General features: G+C 45.4%; 2 protein-coding genes across 2 annotated transcripts; both read left to right on the plus strand.

Annotated features, from left to right (window-relative positions):
• Positions 1-288: 288 nt before the first annotated feature.
• VC83_07336 (uncharacterized protein) lies at positions 289-2,896 on the plus strand. The gene is made up of 4 exons (XM_024470911.1): positions 289-667; positions 714-1,076; positions 1,133-1,301; positions 1,350-2,896. The coding sequence occupies exons 1-4, from the start codon at positions 337-339 to the stop codon at positions 2,782-2,784; spliced, it is 2,298 nt and encodes a 765-aa protein (XP_024321806.1). The 5' UTR covers positions 289-336; the 3' UTR covers positions 2,785-2,896.
• A 9,877-nt stretch (positions 2,897-12,773) lies between these two features.
• Positions 12,774-13,530, plus strand: VC83_07337 (uncharacterized protein; the record flags this gene model as incomplete). The annotated part of the gene is made up of 5 exons (XM_024470912.1): positions 12,774-12,778; positions 12,904-12,968; positions 13,089-13,193; positions 13,250-13,405; positions 13,457-13,530. 5 exons carry the CDS (start codon positions 12,774-12,776, stop codon positions 13,528-13,530), a joined length of 405 nt encoding a protein of 134 aa, XP_024321807.1.
• Positions 13,531-19,446: the final 5,916 nt, after the last annotated feature.

Below are 19,446 nucleotides of genomic sequence, written 5' to 3' on the forward strand. Positions count from 1 at the left end.
TCTGCGATCTGTAGCCCGCCCCGCAACTCATCCCTCCCATCTCCGTACCTAGCAAGGATGCTCCTGTCACTCCAATCCCCCCTGTTCTGCTAGCTATCTCGACTGCAATTCTGGGAATATGGTCTGTCTACCCCCTGTATTGCTCGTGGCCATGGGCGATGACAGACCGGGGTCGAGGTTGGGGTCGCACGACCGCCCTTGCCCATCGCCAGGAGCTGTCTCAATGCGCATATATTCTTGCCAGTCCCCCCCCCCTCCCTTGATGCATAGAAGCTACAAGTTTCCAGACACGGTTGTTCCACCCCCACCTACCGTGACCGAGAGACGACGATCATTATGGAGAAGGATAAGTCTATCGCCGGCGAGACTCCGGTCTACGTCGACGTGTCGGGGTCCGACAAGGTCATCGATGAGAAGGCTGAACATGTTAGCCATCACGACGCGTTGGACTCGAAGGCTGCCAACATCAGCGCCTGCCAGGTCGAGCCCATACAGGGCGAGACTCACTCGTTGAAGGATGAGCTTTTGGCAGATGAGGAGATTGATTTATTCAAGCCCTTCCCCATCGACCCTTCTCACCCTGTCGAGGAACGTATCCTCACCATCCGCGCCTTGGTGACCGGCATCGCCCTCGGCGCCCTCGTAAATGCCTCCAACTTATATCTCGGTAGGCGCAAAACCCCTCTTCTCGAGGGATTCACTAACAATCGCAGGCCTTAAAACTGGTTTCACCTTCAGCGCAAGCATGTTCGGTGCCATTTTCGGGTACGGTTGTATCAAGTTCCTCTCGCGGACCACAGGTAACATGCCTATCCTCGGCGGTTCCTTTGGTCCACAGGAGAACACCATCATCCAGGCCGCTGCTACCGGAGCCGGTGGTATCGCTGGTCTCTTCGTCGCGGCCCTGCCAGCCATGTACCAGCTTGAGCTGATGAGCAATCTGCCAAGCGAGGATATTGGAAGGATATTCACCATCACCCTGATCTGTTCTTTCTTCGGCCTCTTCTTCGTGACCCCGCTTCGTCGATTTTTTATCATCCAAGTGGCTAAGGAGCTCAGACTGATCTTCCCTACTGGTAAGATACACCAGCACACCATATTGGTGCATGACTAATTTTCCCAATTTTCTCAGCGACGGCAACGGCTCTCACCATTAGGTCCATGCACGCCGCAGGCTCTGGTGGTCTCAATGCCGTTAGGAAGCTGAAGGCTCTGGGGTATACATTCATTGCCGCTGTGATCCACCGTGTCGCATCATACTATGCCATTGGTATCCTCTACGACTGGCACGTGTTTACCTGGTAAGTCTCCTATCCAGATAACCAAGTAAATTTTGTCTAACATCGCAGGATCTACATCTGGAGCGGCCATAATAACTGGGCAATCAACATCGAAAACTGGGGCTGGTACATCGAAATCACTCCTGCCTTCATCGGTTCCGGTATGCTCATCGGTCTCAACTCGGCCCTTTCTATGTTCGGCGGTGCATTCCTCGCTTGGGGCGTAATCGGACCTCTCCTCGTCCACTACGGAGAGTGTATCGGCAAGGCCTACGATCCGGAAGACCCAATCTGGCACGATTACACGTCCTTCAGCTCTCTGAAAAACCTAGGCAAGGAGGCTCCCTCGCCACGTTACTGGCTCTTATGGCCGGGTGTCATGATCATGGTGTGCGCGTCGCTCGCTGAGCTCTTCATCCAGTACAAGGTCATCTGGATCGCCTTCAAGTCCGTATTCCGCCAGTTCAACACTGCCATCGACGAGGCGGCGAGGAAGCGCGGCAAAGTTATCCCTTTCTGCGCTCGCCATGCTGGTACTATGGACTCATCCGACCTCGTCGAGGACCCATTCCCAGCGGAGCAGCAGGTTAAGGATTGGATGTGGATGCTTGGCCTTACCGTAACCCTCGTCGTCTCTTTCATCATCTGCCACTTCCAGTGGCAGATGAACGTCGGCCTCACTATCTTGGCATGCGTCCTCGGTTTCATATTTGCCTTCCTCTGTATCCAGATCGGCGCCGTCACTGATACCACACCCCTCACCGCCGCCTCCAAAGCCTCTCAGCTCGTCTTTGGTGGTGCCACTTCCGGCCACGGTTACTCCATCAAGGATGCACAGCGTCTCAATCTCATTGCTGGAGGTATCGCCTCCGGCGCTGCCGACGTGGCCACCAACCTCACTGCGGATTTCCGTACTGGTTTCCTCCTCCGCACCCCGCCTCTGAAACAATGGATCGCCCAGGCCATCGGCACCATGGTCTCCGTTTTCCTCGCCCCTGGGATGTTCGTCCTCTTCACCTCCGCCTACCCCTGCATCATCCACCCCGCCAACTATGACCATTGTCCCTTCCAGGCTCCGTCCGTGGCTTCTTGGGCCGCTGTCGCCCAGGCCGTCACTGACCCCAGCATCGGCATCCCCATCAAGGCCGGCATCTTCGCCTGCGTCATGGGCGCCGTGTCTGTCATCCAGGTCATCTTCCGCCACTACTACCTCGTCGGCGAGCGTGAGAAGTACCGCGCCTATCTTCCCAACTGGGGTGCCATCGCGCTCTCCTTCGTGTTGCCCGTTCCCGTCTTCACCAATGCAGCGCTCCTTGGTGCCATCATTGCCGCTGTCTGGCGCAAGTACCGCTATGCCAACTGGGATATCTACGGATATGCTGTTGCGGCTGGTATGATTGCTGGGGAGGGTATGGGTGGTGTCATTGGTGCCGCACTGCAGCTCGGGGGAGTTTCGGGAGATGTGTACGGCACTAACCTTGGGTGCCCTATGCTCCAGTGTTAGTTGAGGTTGGGGATGTATGTAGGAGCGGCGGGGCTATATACTGGGCTCAGTGGGTTCTGTAGAGCACTACTTGACTGACTGGTGCTGTTGAACGGCCGTTAATGACACTAGGTTGATGAAACTCCATGTGTTTTTCGTGATTCTTGTGAAACTGCTTCTACGATACCTCTTTCCAAGCGTGATACCCTTCATCTCCCACGACCTCAACTCCAACAGTATATTAGTCCCGTATCCCCCACCAACTCCATAAACTCGCCGTACTTGTAAACTGGCTGTAGATGAGGTCGCGTCAACCTTTTAAGGTTCTGATAGGCGCTGAGTGACCCACCACGGGACTCCGGGGGGGTGGCGCTCTGTAATTCACCAGAAAGCGAACAGTACAGTAGAGGCTCGATAAGACGATATTCAATTAGACGATATATTCGATAGTGCGATATTTTATCGGAACCGATTGATTTTATAACTGTAATATATGATATTTTTGAAGCCTTTGATACTCAATATGCCACGAAAACAACGAATCCACATACACTAGCGACAAGCCCTACGTGCGTGGGCCTTTAAACAAACTCCTCGACCTTCTCAAAAAGCCTGTATTACATGTTTCTATGATAATTACAGCCAACGAATAGGACAGTCCACTATCTCTGAGTCTCTCTCGGCTCATTTTGAGTCTATCGATAACTCTGAGAGCCCTAGACAGTTAGCGCGCATACGAACCGGAAACTAGCCAGATCTTGAGGCAGTTCTATTCAATTAGCAACTCTAAATCGAAGAACAGGGTAACAAGTGGAGAACTCCTACAGCAGAAGGCTCAACAAATCTAGCGTTAATTGCTTTAATATTCACAACGTCCTTCCCTGAGTTCAGTGTCGGCTAGCTTCAAAATTCAAACGGCGACATCATATTTAGGATTACCGTTAACACAGAGAGCTTAGCTCGTTCAGCAAGCAGTGGAAATGGGAGAGATCTGTGGGAGGCCTGACAACAGACTGTATGAATGCAATAGTCCCCGAGGACCCGAGCCAAGACATCTCTATCACCTTGTCCGTTGGCCTCAAGATGGGTCTTGACTTGATCCGCAAATTCAAACTAACGCCTACATGAACTTCATGTATCCCCCTATCACGCGAACCACATCTCCAGCAGGGACGGTACCTTCGCCGAGTATATTAACGTCGTGATGTTCATAGTGTGGTGGATTCTCTGGTGTATCAGGATGGTATACTCGGATCGATTGACCTCTGCAAATTATTTTCCTCTCATTGTCTACTGCAGGAAACAGTTCAAAGCCTATTTTTTCTTGACCTGCAAACACGTCCTCGGGCATAATTATGACTTGTGATGTGCTATGAAATGGCCTGATGCCACGAACGATCTAGATTACTTGGGCTCGTCCGGTGGTGGGGCTCAATGCCATGTGATTTGCTCAGCAAAAGTTAGGCTCCAGTGCTTTCGGGTTGCGAGGTTCAACACTGGCCATGGGCCCATTTGCCATTAGGATAACCTAATTGCTCCATAAATCTCCAGATATCGCGATGTCTAATCAAGCCAGCCTTTGCTCTTCGCGAGAGTCTGGTCGCCTCACTAGTTCCATAGGTTTGTAGACCAGTTGTGGGCTGAACTTACGTTCCCACACAAATTTCCACGCCAAGGAAATTGGGCGGTTAATCCCAATGTCGGCATTGTGGTTTCTCCCGCATGCCGGGGTTTGCCAGTATCCAGGGTTAGCACAAATAATCATAATAATCATGACTATTCGAATAGTCAAATATTACATAAGCATGATTATGATTAACGTACATGTATAACGAACCGGCCAAACAAGCGAACCGGCCAATCCATTTTACACCTTAAATCACGAATTTCATAACTTAATATCTCAACAACCCTTTAATAATAAGTTATAAAAATATGTACTTAGCCTTTTATAAGCATTTAAAGTACTCTATTTGATTTTTAAAGCAATTAGTATTGTAGTTATTAAGATACTAAGAATTAGGTCAAAAGTGGGGGCTAAAACTCAATATCTTAATAACTACAATACTAATTGCTTTAAAAATCAAATAGAGTACTTTAAATGCTTATAAAAGGCTAAGTACATATTTTTATAACTTATTATTAAAGGGTTGTTGAGATATTAAGTTATGAAATTTGTGATTTAAGCTGTAAAATGGATTGGCCGGTTCGTTAACGTATTTCACAAGCGAGTTGGCCACCCAAGCAAGTTGGCCACCAAAACACCAAAATTGACTATTACTGCCTACTACTACACCACCACCCTACATAATGACCCTTATTCGATCGTAATTGAATCCTTGTGCCTCGTACATGTACGGGAGTTATGGCCCATAATACCACATATGCCACAGCGCTTCTGTCGGCCTGTAGAACCCACCTGCCGACAATGCTCACTTGCCACCTCCGTACGGACTTGAGCTTCTACCTCAGCACTCTGAAGCATATCCTCTCCCTCTCGTACGGAGAGACTGCCCCCTTGCATTATACGCCTCTTGCGCTTCCTTTCCCTCCTCTTTTTCTGTTCATTTGCCGCTTGTAGAGCCTTAACTTCTGCCTTAAGTAGAACAGCAGAATGCATCATCATTTCCGCCCCTTTAACAAGGCAGCTAACAGCATCATTAATTGAGGTAGGAGAGCTATTCTGATGTCGTACGATGCGGTTCTTAATGTGCTCTGTTTGAAAGTTAAGCTCCCTTATAGTTTGAGGAGTCTTTGAAGTCCAATTGTCACTCTCAACTATAGGAGGTGTTGGAGTCCTTAAGCGTAGATTTAAGTGAGAGAGGACACTCTGTGGCTCGTACGGAACTAGTCCTGTAGCTCGGAATCCGCTCTTGATGTTCTGCTCTGTAAACGTAGCTTTGAATGCTTCTTTGAATGCAGAGAGGAACTCAAGCTTTGTGATGTGGTTTAGCCGGTTCCGTACGAAGGTTTCAATCTGCTTTCCGTACGAAAGCTTTAGTGGCGCAAAGCAGCTCACATCAAGAGGCTGAAGAATGTGTGATGAGTGTGGTGGCATACAGAGGGTAATTATCTTCCGTTCTGTGCAGTAGTGTTGAAATTGAGCAGAGATGTGGCTCTCATGTCCATCAAGAATAAGAAGGCGATAGGTTCCGACCGTACGAGCATTTGTATGTCGATTGAAGTGTTGAATCCACTCATACCCAATTGAATTTGAAGTCCACCCATTCTCACTAAGCGTAATCACCCAATTGTCTGGTAATCCTGAGTCTTCGTACCAAGCTGAGAGGTGATTCTGCGCCTTGAAAATAATGAACGGCGGGAGTGCCCATCCGTACGAATTAACACCTTGGATAATTGACACCCACTCTCTATTCCCTGGCTGTATAGTCTTCGGACGGCTCTTTGCTTCTGAGCTTGTGACTACCTTTGCAGTAGCAATAACTCCCATTGCGAAACCTGCTTCATCAAAGTTGTAGATGTCCTGCTCTAAGATGCCATATTTTGCGACTGTGTTTCGTACGAGGGTGAACCACCCTTCAATTATCTTTGGATCTTCGCATTTTGCTCGTTTGTAATCGTACTTCCGACTAAACTTTGCTTTAAGTTCCGTACGACGCGTTATGAAGTTACTAGTCCAGTTCTTCCCAGTAGGGCTCTCACCTCGTTCGGAGAGTAGTAGGTCTGCCATTTCTTGCACAGCTTGCGGCCGGGGCGGAAATCCACGCGAATCTAGGTCGAGAATATACTGAACAAGAGCTGACTCTTCGTACGAAGTTAGGTTTTGTGATTTTGGGGTAGAATCACGTCGGGAGGTCATTCCATTCATTCTGTTGGTAAGGGTACTACGTGACACGTCGTATGATAATGCAGCAGCTCGGACACTCTTAAATTGACGTTCCTTTAGTGCCTGAATAGCTAATAGTATTCTACCCTCTTGATTTGAGGATTGGGCTTGTGTTGGTTGTGGCATAGTTGACTGTAGTCAAGTTGACGCGTTTTGGTGTTTTGGTGGCCAACTTGCTTGGGTGGCCAACTCGCTTGTGAAATACGTTATACATGTACGTTATGAGTTTTTGATAATCATGAATATTCATGATTATCACATGATAGAATCACGTGGCCTAAGTAATTATCTAGTATAGTAGAAAAGGAAACCAAATATATATTAATCTATCTAAATACTTCTTAAAGTATTAATTTAGCTATAAATTCCTCTTCTAGATCCTCTTCTTCTTCCTTTATAAAATCCCAACTCTTTAAACAAGCTATTACTCTAAAAATGTCTTTAGAAAGCCTATTTCTAATCTTTGAAATAATAAGGCTACCTATACTAAAAAAGCTCTCTATAGGAGCACTAGTAGCAGGGATTTGTAAATAGCGCCTAGCTATAGTAGCTAGAATTGGAAATCGAGATTGATTGATTTTTCAATAGTCTAAAGGATTAATCTATATAATATTAGTAAGTTAATTATTAAAGAGGGTTAATAGCTTACCTTATAATGAGAAATAGGTTCTTGGAAATAGATAGAAGTTTCTGTTTCAAAGTCATCTTCTATAGTTTGAGAATATAATGATCTTTCAAAGTCATCTAATAGATTATCTTCTTCATTCTCTTGTTGCTGTTGTTATTGTAGTTGTTGTTGTGTTAGAGGTAATTCATTATTAAATTCCTCCCTTAATACTTTATTAACATATTAGTATATAATTTAAAAATATAATATATAAATATACCTTTGATATACTTCTTCTACAGCTTCTATAGCTTTATACTCATCTTGTTGTGTATAATGTAGCTTACTTAGCCCTATTTTCTTTAAACGAGGGTCTAGTAGTAAAGCTATAAATAAAGGTTTATTCTTCTCTTCATAATGATTAGGAGAGTAGTATTTCTTTAATTTAGCAGTCCTTTCTTAATAGCAATATCTATTTTAGAACCCTATATTAATATTAGTATAAAGTTAGATAGAAAAGGGGTATAAGACTTACTGTTGCTATTTTATCTTCTATAGAAGATAAATTTTGAAATATTTGCCTTATTAAAGGTAAGAAGTGATATAAAGTAGGGTATTCTTTCCCTTGTAATTTTTTAGTTGCTTTAATAAAGACTTCAAATATTTCTTTATAAGTCTCTAAAACTAAGCAGTCTTCTTCTTTTAACCTAATGCTTTCTTTATCTTCAAATACCTTAGCTTTAGATGTTGCAATAACAATCTCTATAGGTTATTTAAGATTTAAAAAGTTATTAAGCATATAATAAGTAGAAGACCACCTAGTAGCATTATCTATAAATGTTAGTATTTTCTCGGACCATAGTGTGGTAGTCTCCCTTCCATTGACTTTTGATAACCGCTACGCGGCTACGGAATTGAGGGGTCAACTTGTTCCACATGTACCGAAACCATTCCGACTCTGTGACCTGTCCCGTAATAGCTGCACTTTGGAAGCGAGCTTTGAACTCTGAGAAAGTCTCGTTGGTATGTCCTTTCTCTCCCATTTGGAGGTCGTCGAAGAGGTTCCGGGCCTGTTCCGTTTCGTTGCCAGTGAGGTAATATGAACCCAACAGGTCCATCATCTCGTCGGCACTCCGAAACCCATGTGTCGCGGATAGGTATTGGGGTTCGAGGTATTTCTTTGCCAGGCCAGTCGTAGTCCCCCATATCAACGCTCTTCTCGAGACGTCGGTAGGGTAGTGATCCTCATTGACTACGAGGCGGTCCCGAATGGACGCGCTCCATTGCATAAAGGTATGTTCTATCCCATCGCTGAGCGGCGTAATCTTCTCAGAGATGGTGGATTTCTTGTAGCGATTCGGAGGGTCTTCGGAATACATCCTCGGAATCGATGGAGAACGAGTGTTTCGAAGAGGCGGCAACTGAACTGTCTCGGGGGTGTTTCGCATAGGGGAAGTTCGTCGCTCCTCAACTTCGACGGTGTCCACCTGTGGCGTGGACGGTATTCTGGTCTGGGTTGCCGCTAGGTTGGCTATCATTTCCTTGATCTCTTGCATCTGGATCTCGAGGTTTGCCATTCGATCCGGTATGTCATCGGTGGGTGCAGCGGTCGTAGCTGCAGCGGTGGTTTGTCTCGTTGACATTCGTGACGGTTGACCATCATTGTCTTGGGGGATGTTTGAGGTCATTTTCCTCATATTGGTTCGGGAGTGTATCGGTGTCGATACGAAAGAGTTTGACTTCCGGTAGCTCGTAGCTATCAACACTCTTGTTCACAATTGCCTCTGTGCTTGAGGGGGTTCTTAAGGATCTCGTATCCTATTCGGCGCCAACGCGTCGGCGACTTTACCAGCTTGCTCTGCAGGATCAAACCCTGATCCACTGGTTGTCCGTGAGTTCTCTGGGGTCACGGCTATTTGAAGTCGTCAGGTCTCTACTTCGAAATGTCACTGAGTCGCGGTCGGTGGTGTTTCGACAGTTCTCCTGAGTCGTTCCGTTGTGGGATATTATTTAAGTACGGCCGTCCCCGGCAGGCGTGATCTTTTTTGTATAATGTAAGGACACAGGGAATACGGCTCTCCGTAGGTGCATATGGGAGTGCGAGTCGGAGGTGATGCTGTATTCTATCCTATAGGTCTACTACGAAGGATACAAAAAAGATGAAGGTGTCACCCTGTATGGCTGTTCCCTTAAAATACCCGAAACCGCTCCGACTCAGCTAGCTCCCTGTTTGCCTAAGGCTTCCTTACGTTATGTGCCTAAGGCTGTCAGTCGCGACTGACCCGTAACGGCCCCGAGTCTCGATGGCGCCACGTGACGGCCGTAACTACCCCGAGTAAGGAGGCATCCTTACAGATAATATCACGCATACTTAAATCCATCGTTTGCGAAGCACATAAAGCATTGATCAGCTGCTCAAGCTTCAAAGCGTTCTCAAGCATATAATATGTTGAGTTCCATCATACAGGCATATCGAGGGACATTGAAACCACCTGAATACCCATAGCAGATGCTTGTACTTTCAATGCATCTTTCCATGCTCGACAGTTCCGGAAGACATAGATATGCCGGCATAGTTTTATAAGAACCATTGCCACTTCTTCTTTATTAAGAACGAAGCCTTGAGTATGAGCTAAGCCTTGCTTAAGCCTATACAATTCCGTTTGTTCTGATGGTACAGCTTTTAACATAGTTAAAGCTGCTTGAACTGCAAGGTTTATAATGTGTGCCATGCATCGGACGTCACCTTCCTTTACTGTAAAGCTCCATGGTTGCTGTATAGAAACGATGCTCATGCATTACCCTATTTCAAACTCTGCGAGCATTGCTGTATTGTTTGATGTGTTGTCTCTAGTAATTGTAAAGACTCCGTTCGTAATACCAAAGTCGTCCGTAACAGCTTGAAGCTGCTCTGCAAGATATTCACCGGATGAATGGGCTCCTTTAGATGTATGATATCAAGAACACAGTGCCGGTGAACCCATTCGTTATTTATCCAATGAACAGTTATCGCAGCGTGCTCTGCACCATTCATTGCAGACCATGAATCAGTCGTAAGTGATAACCGTCCGCCCTTTATTATATGAGCCTGGAGTTCTATCTGTAGCTTCATACGGTGGTTGCAGAATGTCTTGTGTAAATCTCGCATTAAGGAGCTCGTTGATATAGCTAACGTTGAAGGGCTAAGCTGATGAATAAGCTGACGAAACGAAGGCTGATCAACCAGACTCATTGGTAAGTTATTAGATACAATAAATGCAAGTAATAACTCTCTATATCAAGAGGCAAGAACGGATCCTCCTACTCGAGGAGTAAAGAATTGTTGGGCGTTTCGGGCTGTTCTCATATTCGGAGCGCCCTGCGAATCCTGCGAACTCTGACTCTGCGAACTCTGAGCATGCTGTAGCAATGGAATTCCTCGTTTATAGCTTTGTATAATGCAGGATGCATGCTTTCAACATGCCTCCACAAACTACTCATGATATTCCATGATAAAAGCTTCGGTTTTGGCTTATAATTACAGCCATCTTGCATACAGACAATCTTCATCGTTGCAGGGCTGGTGCTTAACAATGTTCTACTGAATACATTCTTTAAGAACAACGGTGACTGAGTATTTGGGAGTTGTGGCTGTATTTGTAGTAATGGTAGAGCTATCGACGGTGAAGACTCGAATGGAAAAGGGGGTGGTAGACGTGAATTTCCTCATCTTCGTCACTTGGAATTACGGATAGCTCAGAGTCGCTCATTCTGGTAGAAATATCAATTGGTATATTATCTATGGATCTATTTCTACGGATCTATCTATGGGGGCGGGGTAAAATCTTTCGTAGCTTGGCATCCTGGGCCGTGCTTGCCAAGGACTCGAATAGTATTCGAGTCTTTGGCAAATACTCGCCGAATACCCCAATTTTAGCCTGAATACTGCTCATCGCCAAATACTATTCGAAAACCACAAATACTAATACTATTTTGGGGAACACTGGTCGTATTCAACGCTAAATCATTGAAGCTTTAGTCTCAATGTGATAATATCTGCAGGTGCCTCTAGATATGATTCTTGACAAGTATAAATTGAACTGCATGTTGAATTAAATTAAATTTGGTACATGAGCAACTTCATTGAATATTTCTCTTAATTCCAACACTTGTTTTTCAATAAAAAACAATGGTGAAAATAGAAAGGTGAGCCTCTAGCTACCCATCCCTGTGGTCTACTTCAACTAATACCGTCAATATAGTCTCTCATGGACCCGAGCTATCATTGCAAGCATGCAGGGTTACCAAATTATTCAACGTATTCTTGAATATTTAAGTTAAATATTACAATACAAGTATTGTCGACCGGCGCTGTGGGCGCCGGTTTGTAAGCAGCCTGCCATGAAGCCACAAAAGCACGTGATTGGGCGTTGGTCACGTGACCCTAATGTGTCAAACGCGAATATTTCCACAACCCCCCACCAACCTCACTTTCCTTCATCATCAACAACGCGATGGCCACCACCACCACCCCCACCACTGAGGCTTCTGGCCTCAAAGCCACCAGTAAGTTCAATTCCTTCCTTTTCCTTTGTTTTGTTTGATTGATTACTGTATACTAACCTTCAGATAGAAGATCTGGCTGCCGTCACCCCCACCAACATGTAATTGTGGGTGCACCAGATGTGAGAATCTAGCCACCCAAGGAAGGGATGAATTTACTAAGACAACACACTGTCTTAGAAAACAGAGCCAAAGGGTCGTAGCTTAGACTATTCCACAATGCAGCAATCAGGTGTGTGATGTAGTGAAGTGGTTCAGACAAGTTGCAACAAATGTTGAGTCTGGGAACTCAGGGGTAAGTCAGAGGTTAACACCTCACTGACTTTTCAGAAACAAGGAGTAACAAGATGAATGCTTGGAAGCTTGGAAAAGACGTGGAAGTATGTGATAGTCGATTTACTGTATTGTCTGCTTGCCCTTTCTTAAGGAAAGGGCAATCCTATTTATGCTAAAGGAATGTAGTTCTCTCATTTTCCAAGACTTTCCATGACTTACCAGGCTTGGTAACTGTAGTCGATTGTAACGCTGACTTCTAAACGATAGAAGACACAGAGGTTCTCTTGCGTAAAGGTTTACTTATCAGAGGAGGCAGGGGATCGGACACAAAGGCTTCAAGTAACACGTTACTAGTATATAACAAATACTGTATTGAGTTGAGCACGAAGCTCCTATCTAAGGAAATACTATCTACTTATATAGTGGCGTCGTGCCTAGTGGACTCCTGGGAACTCACTCGAGTCCTCGGAGTCCTGGACTCTTAGGATTCTTGTCATCATCCTGCGAGTCCGTCACGTGCCTAGTGGACTCCTGGGAACTCACTCGAGTCCTCGGAGTCCTGGACTCTTAGGATTCTTCTCATCATCCTGCGAGTCCGTCACGTGATACTTTCGGAACTACTATTCCCCGCTGCCCCTCCAGGTACCAGGGCCGGTCTCATGTGACCTCCCTCCTTCCTGTCCTGTAGTTGGCCAGCCTTCTTGTTCCGTCGTAACAAGAGGGTTGTAGAGATATGCTATGTGGTAATATCGGCCCAGTAACTAAGGAGTGATGATGTGTAATGAATCATAGATGGTTGTAGCAATCGTTGAGTAGTATTGCTCTTGTTGTTGGTGTGATAAGCCAAAATATGTATAGTGACTTGTAGGTTTGAGGAGGACATTTCCAAGTTTGCTCTTGAGTTTGATAGCAAACTGAGTGCAACGAATGTCAGTATGACACAACACCCTCACGACCACCACCACGACTGAAGCTGGCGCCACACCAACGGCAACCGGTAAGTAACACCCCTCCCTCTGATCAATTGATAGATAGATACTAACAACTGGATAGATGAAGCTGCCTCTGAGTCGACTGTCCCGACCCCAACCTCCGCCACTACGGATACGACCTCGACCTCGACTGCACTGACCGCAACACCGACTGCAACACCGACCAGTAAGTAACACCCCTCCCCCCGCACGATCGATAGATGGATGCTAACAACTCAATAGGTGATGAGCCCTCTGTGTCGCTGAAGTCTCCGATGACCACCCCAATGTCACCGCCACCTGACCCTGTGTCATCTCCGGTGCGCCCCTTGACGGCGCCAGAACTTGCGGCCTGCCCGTCGCCCGCAACACCCGCACGCCCGGCTACAGCTGTAAGAAGTAAGTAACACCCCTCCCCCGCAAGATAGATAGATACTAACAACTGGATAGGTTTACCGCGTCCAATCGTCCTCGACTCTCCAACCCAAGGCCAGCAGATTGTAACGCTGACTTCTAAACGATAGAAGACAGAGAGGTTTCTTGCGTAAGGTTGACTTGACAGAGGAGGCAGGGATTAGACACAAAGGCTTTCCAAGTAACACGTTACAGTATTGTAAAGAATACTATATTGAGTTGAGCACAAAGCTCCTATCTAAGGAAATACTATCTACTTATATAGTGGCGTCGTGCCAAAGGGATATCCGTGGATCCCCGTTGTCATACTGACATTCGTTGCACTCAGTTTGCTATCAAACTCAAGAGCAAACTTAGAAATCTCCTCCTCAAACCTACAAGTCACCATACATATCTTGGCTTATCACACCAACAACAGAAGCAATACTACTCAACGATTGCTGCAAACTCTTCTACTACATCTGTTTATGCTACATACATCACGGCCATATCATTTGAACACTCATTGAACAAGTTATTAAGAAAATCTCCTCCTTAAGGGGGTGGGCCAATACTACCACATGGCATATCTCTACCAACTAGAGGCCTAGGAACATGAACGATAGCTCTAGAAGCTTCTACAACCCTCTATGATTCATTACACGTCATCGCTCCTTAGTTACCCACAAGATTGGTTAAGTTATGACATAATTTGTCTATAGGTACTCTGACCTTGGACCTCCTTTTCACTTCCTATAGGCTAGGAACCCAAGAGATGGTTCTATGGGATTCTCTTACGTTCACTACATGATTAGCAAGCTAGTTGTGGGTCGCACTTGATTTCTAATACATTTACCAAGCCTGGTTAGTCATGGAAAATCATGGAAAATGAGAGAACTACACTCCTTTGGCATAAATAGGATTGCCCTTTCCTTAAGAAAGGGCAAGCAGGCAATACAGTAAATCGACTAGCACATACTTCTACGTCTTTTCCAAGCTTCCAAGCATTGATCTTGTTATTCTCTGTTTTTTGAAAAGTCAGTGAGGTGCTAACCTCTGACTTACCCCTGAGTTCTCAGACTCAACATTTGTTGCAACTTGTCTAAACCACTTCACCACATCATACACCTGATTGCTGCGTTGTGGAATAGTCTAAGCTACAACCCTTTGGCTCTGTTTCCTAAGACAGTGTGTTGTCTTAGTAAATTCATCCCTTCCTTGGGTGGCTAGATTCTCATATCTGGTGCACCCACCATTACACCCGTGGATAACATGGATAACATAATATCCAAGATATCCAATGTTATCCATCACATGACATTCTGTGGATCGCCGTGGATAACATGGATAACATAAGATCCATGATATCCAATGTTATCCATCACGTGAGGTTGCAGCTGTAAGCGCTAGCCATAGCACTAGCACTTAGCCATAACAGTCAAGTCTTACGGATAGTTAAGGATAGGTTCTTAAGGATAGGCGACAACAACACCCGTAGACAACCATAGATGGCCGTAACAGAACAGAAACACCCTCAAAAGTAGACATTAGAGGCTAAAAAGTAGTATAGGACGTATGTCTAATTGATTCCAACTAAAACCTAAGGATATACTACATTCTGGGTAGTATTATCCTCTCCTTCAGGGAGTAGGACCTGTAGTCCAGCTACGGAGGACGTCCGTGACATTGCAACGTAAAACTGCCCATGACTAAACATAGCTGCCCGTAGATCAACACCTACATGCTTAAACGACTGGCCTTGAGACTTATTAATAGTCATAGCAAAGCATAAGAACTCTACGCGCTAAACCTATAGAAGTAGGAAGTGGGGCTAGAACGTAACGTAGCCAATCCCAAATTTCGACAAATGATAGCCAATCAATCGGTCTTGGCCTTTTATAATGTAGTATAGTATAGATTATGTAAGCTTGAATAATGTGCATGTATAACGAAAGTGCCAAACAAGCGAAAGTGCCAAAATGATGCGGTGACCAACCCCCCCAACTAAATGTTAAATTCCTCCACAACAAAACATGCGCCATAAAAATGATGAAAGCAAATTAGTGCTAGCTATCCAAGCTATGCAAAGCGACCCAAATTTGTGCCTTCGAGTTGCAGCTAGGATCTATTCCGTAGACCACCGCAAGCTACGTCACCGTTTACAAGGCATACCTTCACGACGCGATATCCAAGCCAACTTACAGAAATTAAGTAACCTAGAGGAATCAGTTCTTGTTCAGTATATACTTGACTTAGCTGCTAAAGGGTTCCCTCCTCAGTTGTCTATTGTTGAAGATATGGCAAATCGACTACTTGCAACACGCGACGCGCCACGCGTCGGGTCACGTTGGGCTTCAAACTTTGTTAAGCGCCATGTAGAGCTCCGGACACGCTTCCAGTGAAAATACGACTACCAGAGGGCTAAGTGCGAAGATCCATAAGTCATTCGTGGCTGGTTTGAGCTTGTATGGAACACAATTCTAAAGTATGGCATCAACAATGCAGATATCTACAACTTTGATGAGACTGGGTTTATGATGGGCGTCATCTCAAGCGCAACGGTAGTAACGAGCTCAGATGGGTGGGCAAAGGCAAAAAAGGTGCAGCCTGGCAATCGGGAATGGGTTACAGTAATCCAAGGCATTAGTTCTCAAGGTTGGGCAGTGCCGCCATTTGTCATTGTGGCAGGTAAAAACCACCTTGCATCTTGGTATGAGAATAGCGGATTTCCAGCAGATTGGGTAATCGCTGTTACTGCAAATGGCTGGACTACAAACGAGAGAGGTATGGATTGGATTCAGCATTTTGAGAAGCACACAAAGCCCCGGAGTGTTGGTGGTTATCGCTTGTTAGTCCTTGATGGTCATGAGAGCCACCACTCAGACAAGTTTGAGGAGTACTGCAAAGAACACCCATTATTACGCTTTGTATGCCTGCTCACTCTTCCCATATACTCCAACCACTTGATGTTGGCTGTTTTGGCCCATTAAAGAGAGCTTACGGTCGGCAAATTGAAGATATGATGCGGGCTCATATTATTCACATTACTAAGGATGACTTCTTTCCTGCCTTCCACACTGCATTTAACATTGCAATGACAGAAAGCAATATTCAGGGAGGGTTCCGAGGTGCTGGGCTTCTTCCATTTAGCCCTGAGAGTGTAATATCTACACTTGACCTTAGGTTTAAGACGCCAACACCTCCAACCTCTCGCCCAAACACCGCTCAACCATGGGTTTCTCAGACACCAAATAACCCAACTGAAGCTGCATCACAGTCTACTTTCATTAAAAACTGAATTGCACATCATCAAAATAGCTCTCCAACCTCAATCTATGCAGCTGTTGACCAGTTTACAAAGGGTGCATCGCAAATAATGCATCAATTAGCATTGTTAAAAGCAGAGAACCAAAACTTGCGACAGGCAAATGAAGTGCTAAGCAAGCGCCGGAGAGCTAAAAAAACACGACTACAGCAAGGGGGATCACTTAGTCAACAGGTAGCACAGGAGCTACAGGACGAGAGGGACATTGTGCAGCAAGTAGAGCAAGAAATAAGGGCAAGTAGTGGTCGGAAGCCAAGGGAAGAAACCCATGCACGTCGCTGTGGCAAGTGTGGTGAGACTGGACACAATGCGTGCACCTGTCAGATTGTAATAGACAGGTCTGAGGAATAGGACTCCGAGTAGTTTTAATTAATTTATATTGTTGTGGTGGATTTATCGCAATTCTTATGGGGTAGTCGCGATATTTTGGCACTTTCGCTTGTTTGGCACTTTCGTTAACGTACATGTATAGCGAAAGCGCCAAACAAGCGAAAGCGCCAAAATTATCTACCCTCACGACAAACATTGCGATAAATCTACCACAACATTAGAAATCAATTGAAACTACTCGGAGTCCTCTTCCTCAGAGGTGTCTATTACAATCTGACACGTGCGCGCATTGTGCCCAGTCTCACCACACTTGCCACAGCGACGGGCACGGGTTTCTTCCCTTGGCTTCCGACCACGGCTTGCCCTTATTTCCTGCTCTACCTGCTGCACAACATCCCTCTCATCCTGTAGCTCTTGCGCCCCTTGTTGACTAAGTGATCCTCCTTGCTGTAGTCGTGTTTTCCTAGCTCTCCGGCGCTTGCTTAGTACTTCATTTGCCTGTCGTAGGTTTTGGTTCTCTCCCTTTAGCAGTGCTAATTGATGCATTATTTGCGATGCACCCTTTGTAAACTGGTCAACAGCTGCATAGATTGAGGTTGGAGAGCTATTTTGATGGCGTGAAATCCGAGTTTTAATAAATGTAGACTGTGACATAGCTTCAATTGGGTTGTTTGGTGTCTGAGAAACCCAAGGTTGAGCAGTACCTGGGCGGGAGCTTGGAGGCGTTGGTGTCCTTAACTTAAGATCAAGTGTAGATATCACTCTCTCAGGGTCAAATGGAAGAAGCCCTGCCCCTCGGAACCCGCCTCAAATGTTACTTTCCGTCATTGTAGTGTTAAATGCAGCGTGGAAGGCAGGAAAGAAGTCATCCTTTAATATGAGAAATATGAGCCTGCATCATATCTTCAATTTGCCGACCATAGGCCTGCTTTAACGGGCCGAAACAGCCAACATCAAGTGGCTGGAGTAGATGAGAAGAGTGAGCAGGCATACAAAGCGTAATAATGTTGTGTTCCTTGCAGTACTCCTCAAACTCATCTGAGTGGTGGCTCTCATGACCATCAAGGACTAACAAGCGATAACCACCAACACTCCGGGCCTTTGTATGCTTCTCAAAGTGCTGAATCCAATCCATGCCTCTCTCGTTTGTAGTCCAGCCATTTTCAGTAACAGAAATCACCCAATCGCTTGAAAATCCACTATTCTCATACCAAGATGTAAGGTGGTTTTTGCCTGCAACAATGATAAATGGTGGTACTGCCCAACCTTGAGAACTAATGCCTTGGATTACTGTAACCCATTCCCGATTACCAGGCTGTACCTTCTTTGCTTTTGCCCGCCCGTCTGAGCTTGTTACAACCATAGCAGTTGAGATAACGCCCATCATAAACCCAGTCTCATCAAAGTTGTAGATATCTGCTTCATCGATACCATATTTCGCAATTGTGTTACGCACAAGCTCAAACCAGCCATTAATAACTTCTGGATCTTCGCACTTAGCCCTCTGGTAGTCGTATTTGCGCTGAAAGCGTGTCTGGAGCTCTACACTCCGCTTAACAAAGTTTGAAGCCCAACGCGACCCAACGCGTGACGCGTCACGTGTTGCAAGTAGTCGACTTGCCATATCTTCAACAACAGACAGCCGAGGAGGAAACCCTTTGGCAGCTAGGTCGAGTATATACTGAACAAGGACGGACTCCTCTAGGTTAGTTAATTTCCGTGAGTTGGCTTGGATATCGCGTCGTGAAGGTACACCTTCTAGACGACGACCTAGCTTGCGGTGGTCCACAGAATAGATCCTAGCAGCAACTCGAAGGCGTAACTTTGGGTCGCTTTGCATAGCCTGGATAGCTAGCACTAATTGGCTTTCATCGTTTTTATGGGGCATGTTTTGTTGTTGAGGAATTTAACATTTAATTGGGGGGTTTGGTCACCGCATCATTTTGGCGCTTTCGCTTGTTTGGCGCTTTCGCTATACATGTACGTTATACATGCACGTTATTCAAATTCATGAATTATTCAATGAATTTGAATAACGTATTTCACATGCGAGTTGCCCACACAAGCGAGCCGCCCACCCCATTTTACACCTAAAATCATGAATTTTGTAACTAAATATCTCAACAACTATTTAGTAGTAAACTATAAAAATGTATATTTAGCCTTTTATAAGCATTTAAAGTGTCTTATTTGAATTTTAAAGCAATTAGGCTCAAACTGGCCGCCGCTGACTCCGTGTGCTGACATCTTCGCTGGGTCGTGCTATTTTCCTTGTTATCGACGCGGTTTAATCACATTAGAATTGAAGTTTATTGGGGTCTATTAAATATTATTAAATGAAGTAAGTTTGGTGATTTTGCAAGTGAAGTAGGTCATCTTTGCACTGATCATC

The sequence above is a fragment of the Pseudogymnoascus destructans genome (genome assembly GCF_001641265.1).
Source record: "Pseudogymnoascus destructans isolate 20631-21 unplaced genomic scaffold scaffold_18, whole genome shotgun sequence".
Classification (NCBI taxonomy): Eukaryota; Fungi; Ascomycota; class Leotiomycetes; order Thelebolales; family Thelebolaceae; genus Pseudogymnoascus; species Pseudogymnoascus destructans.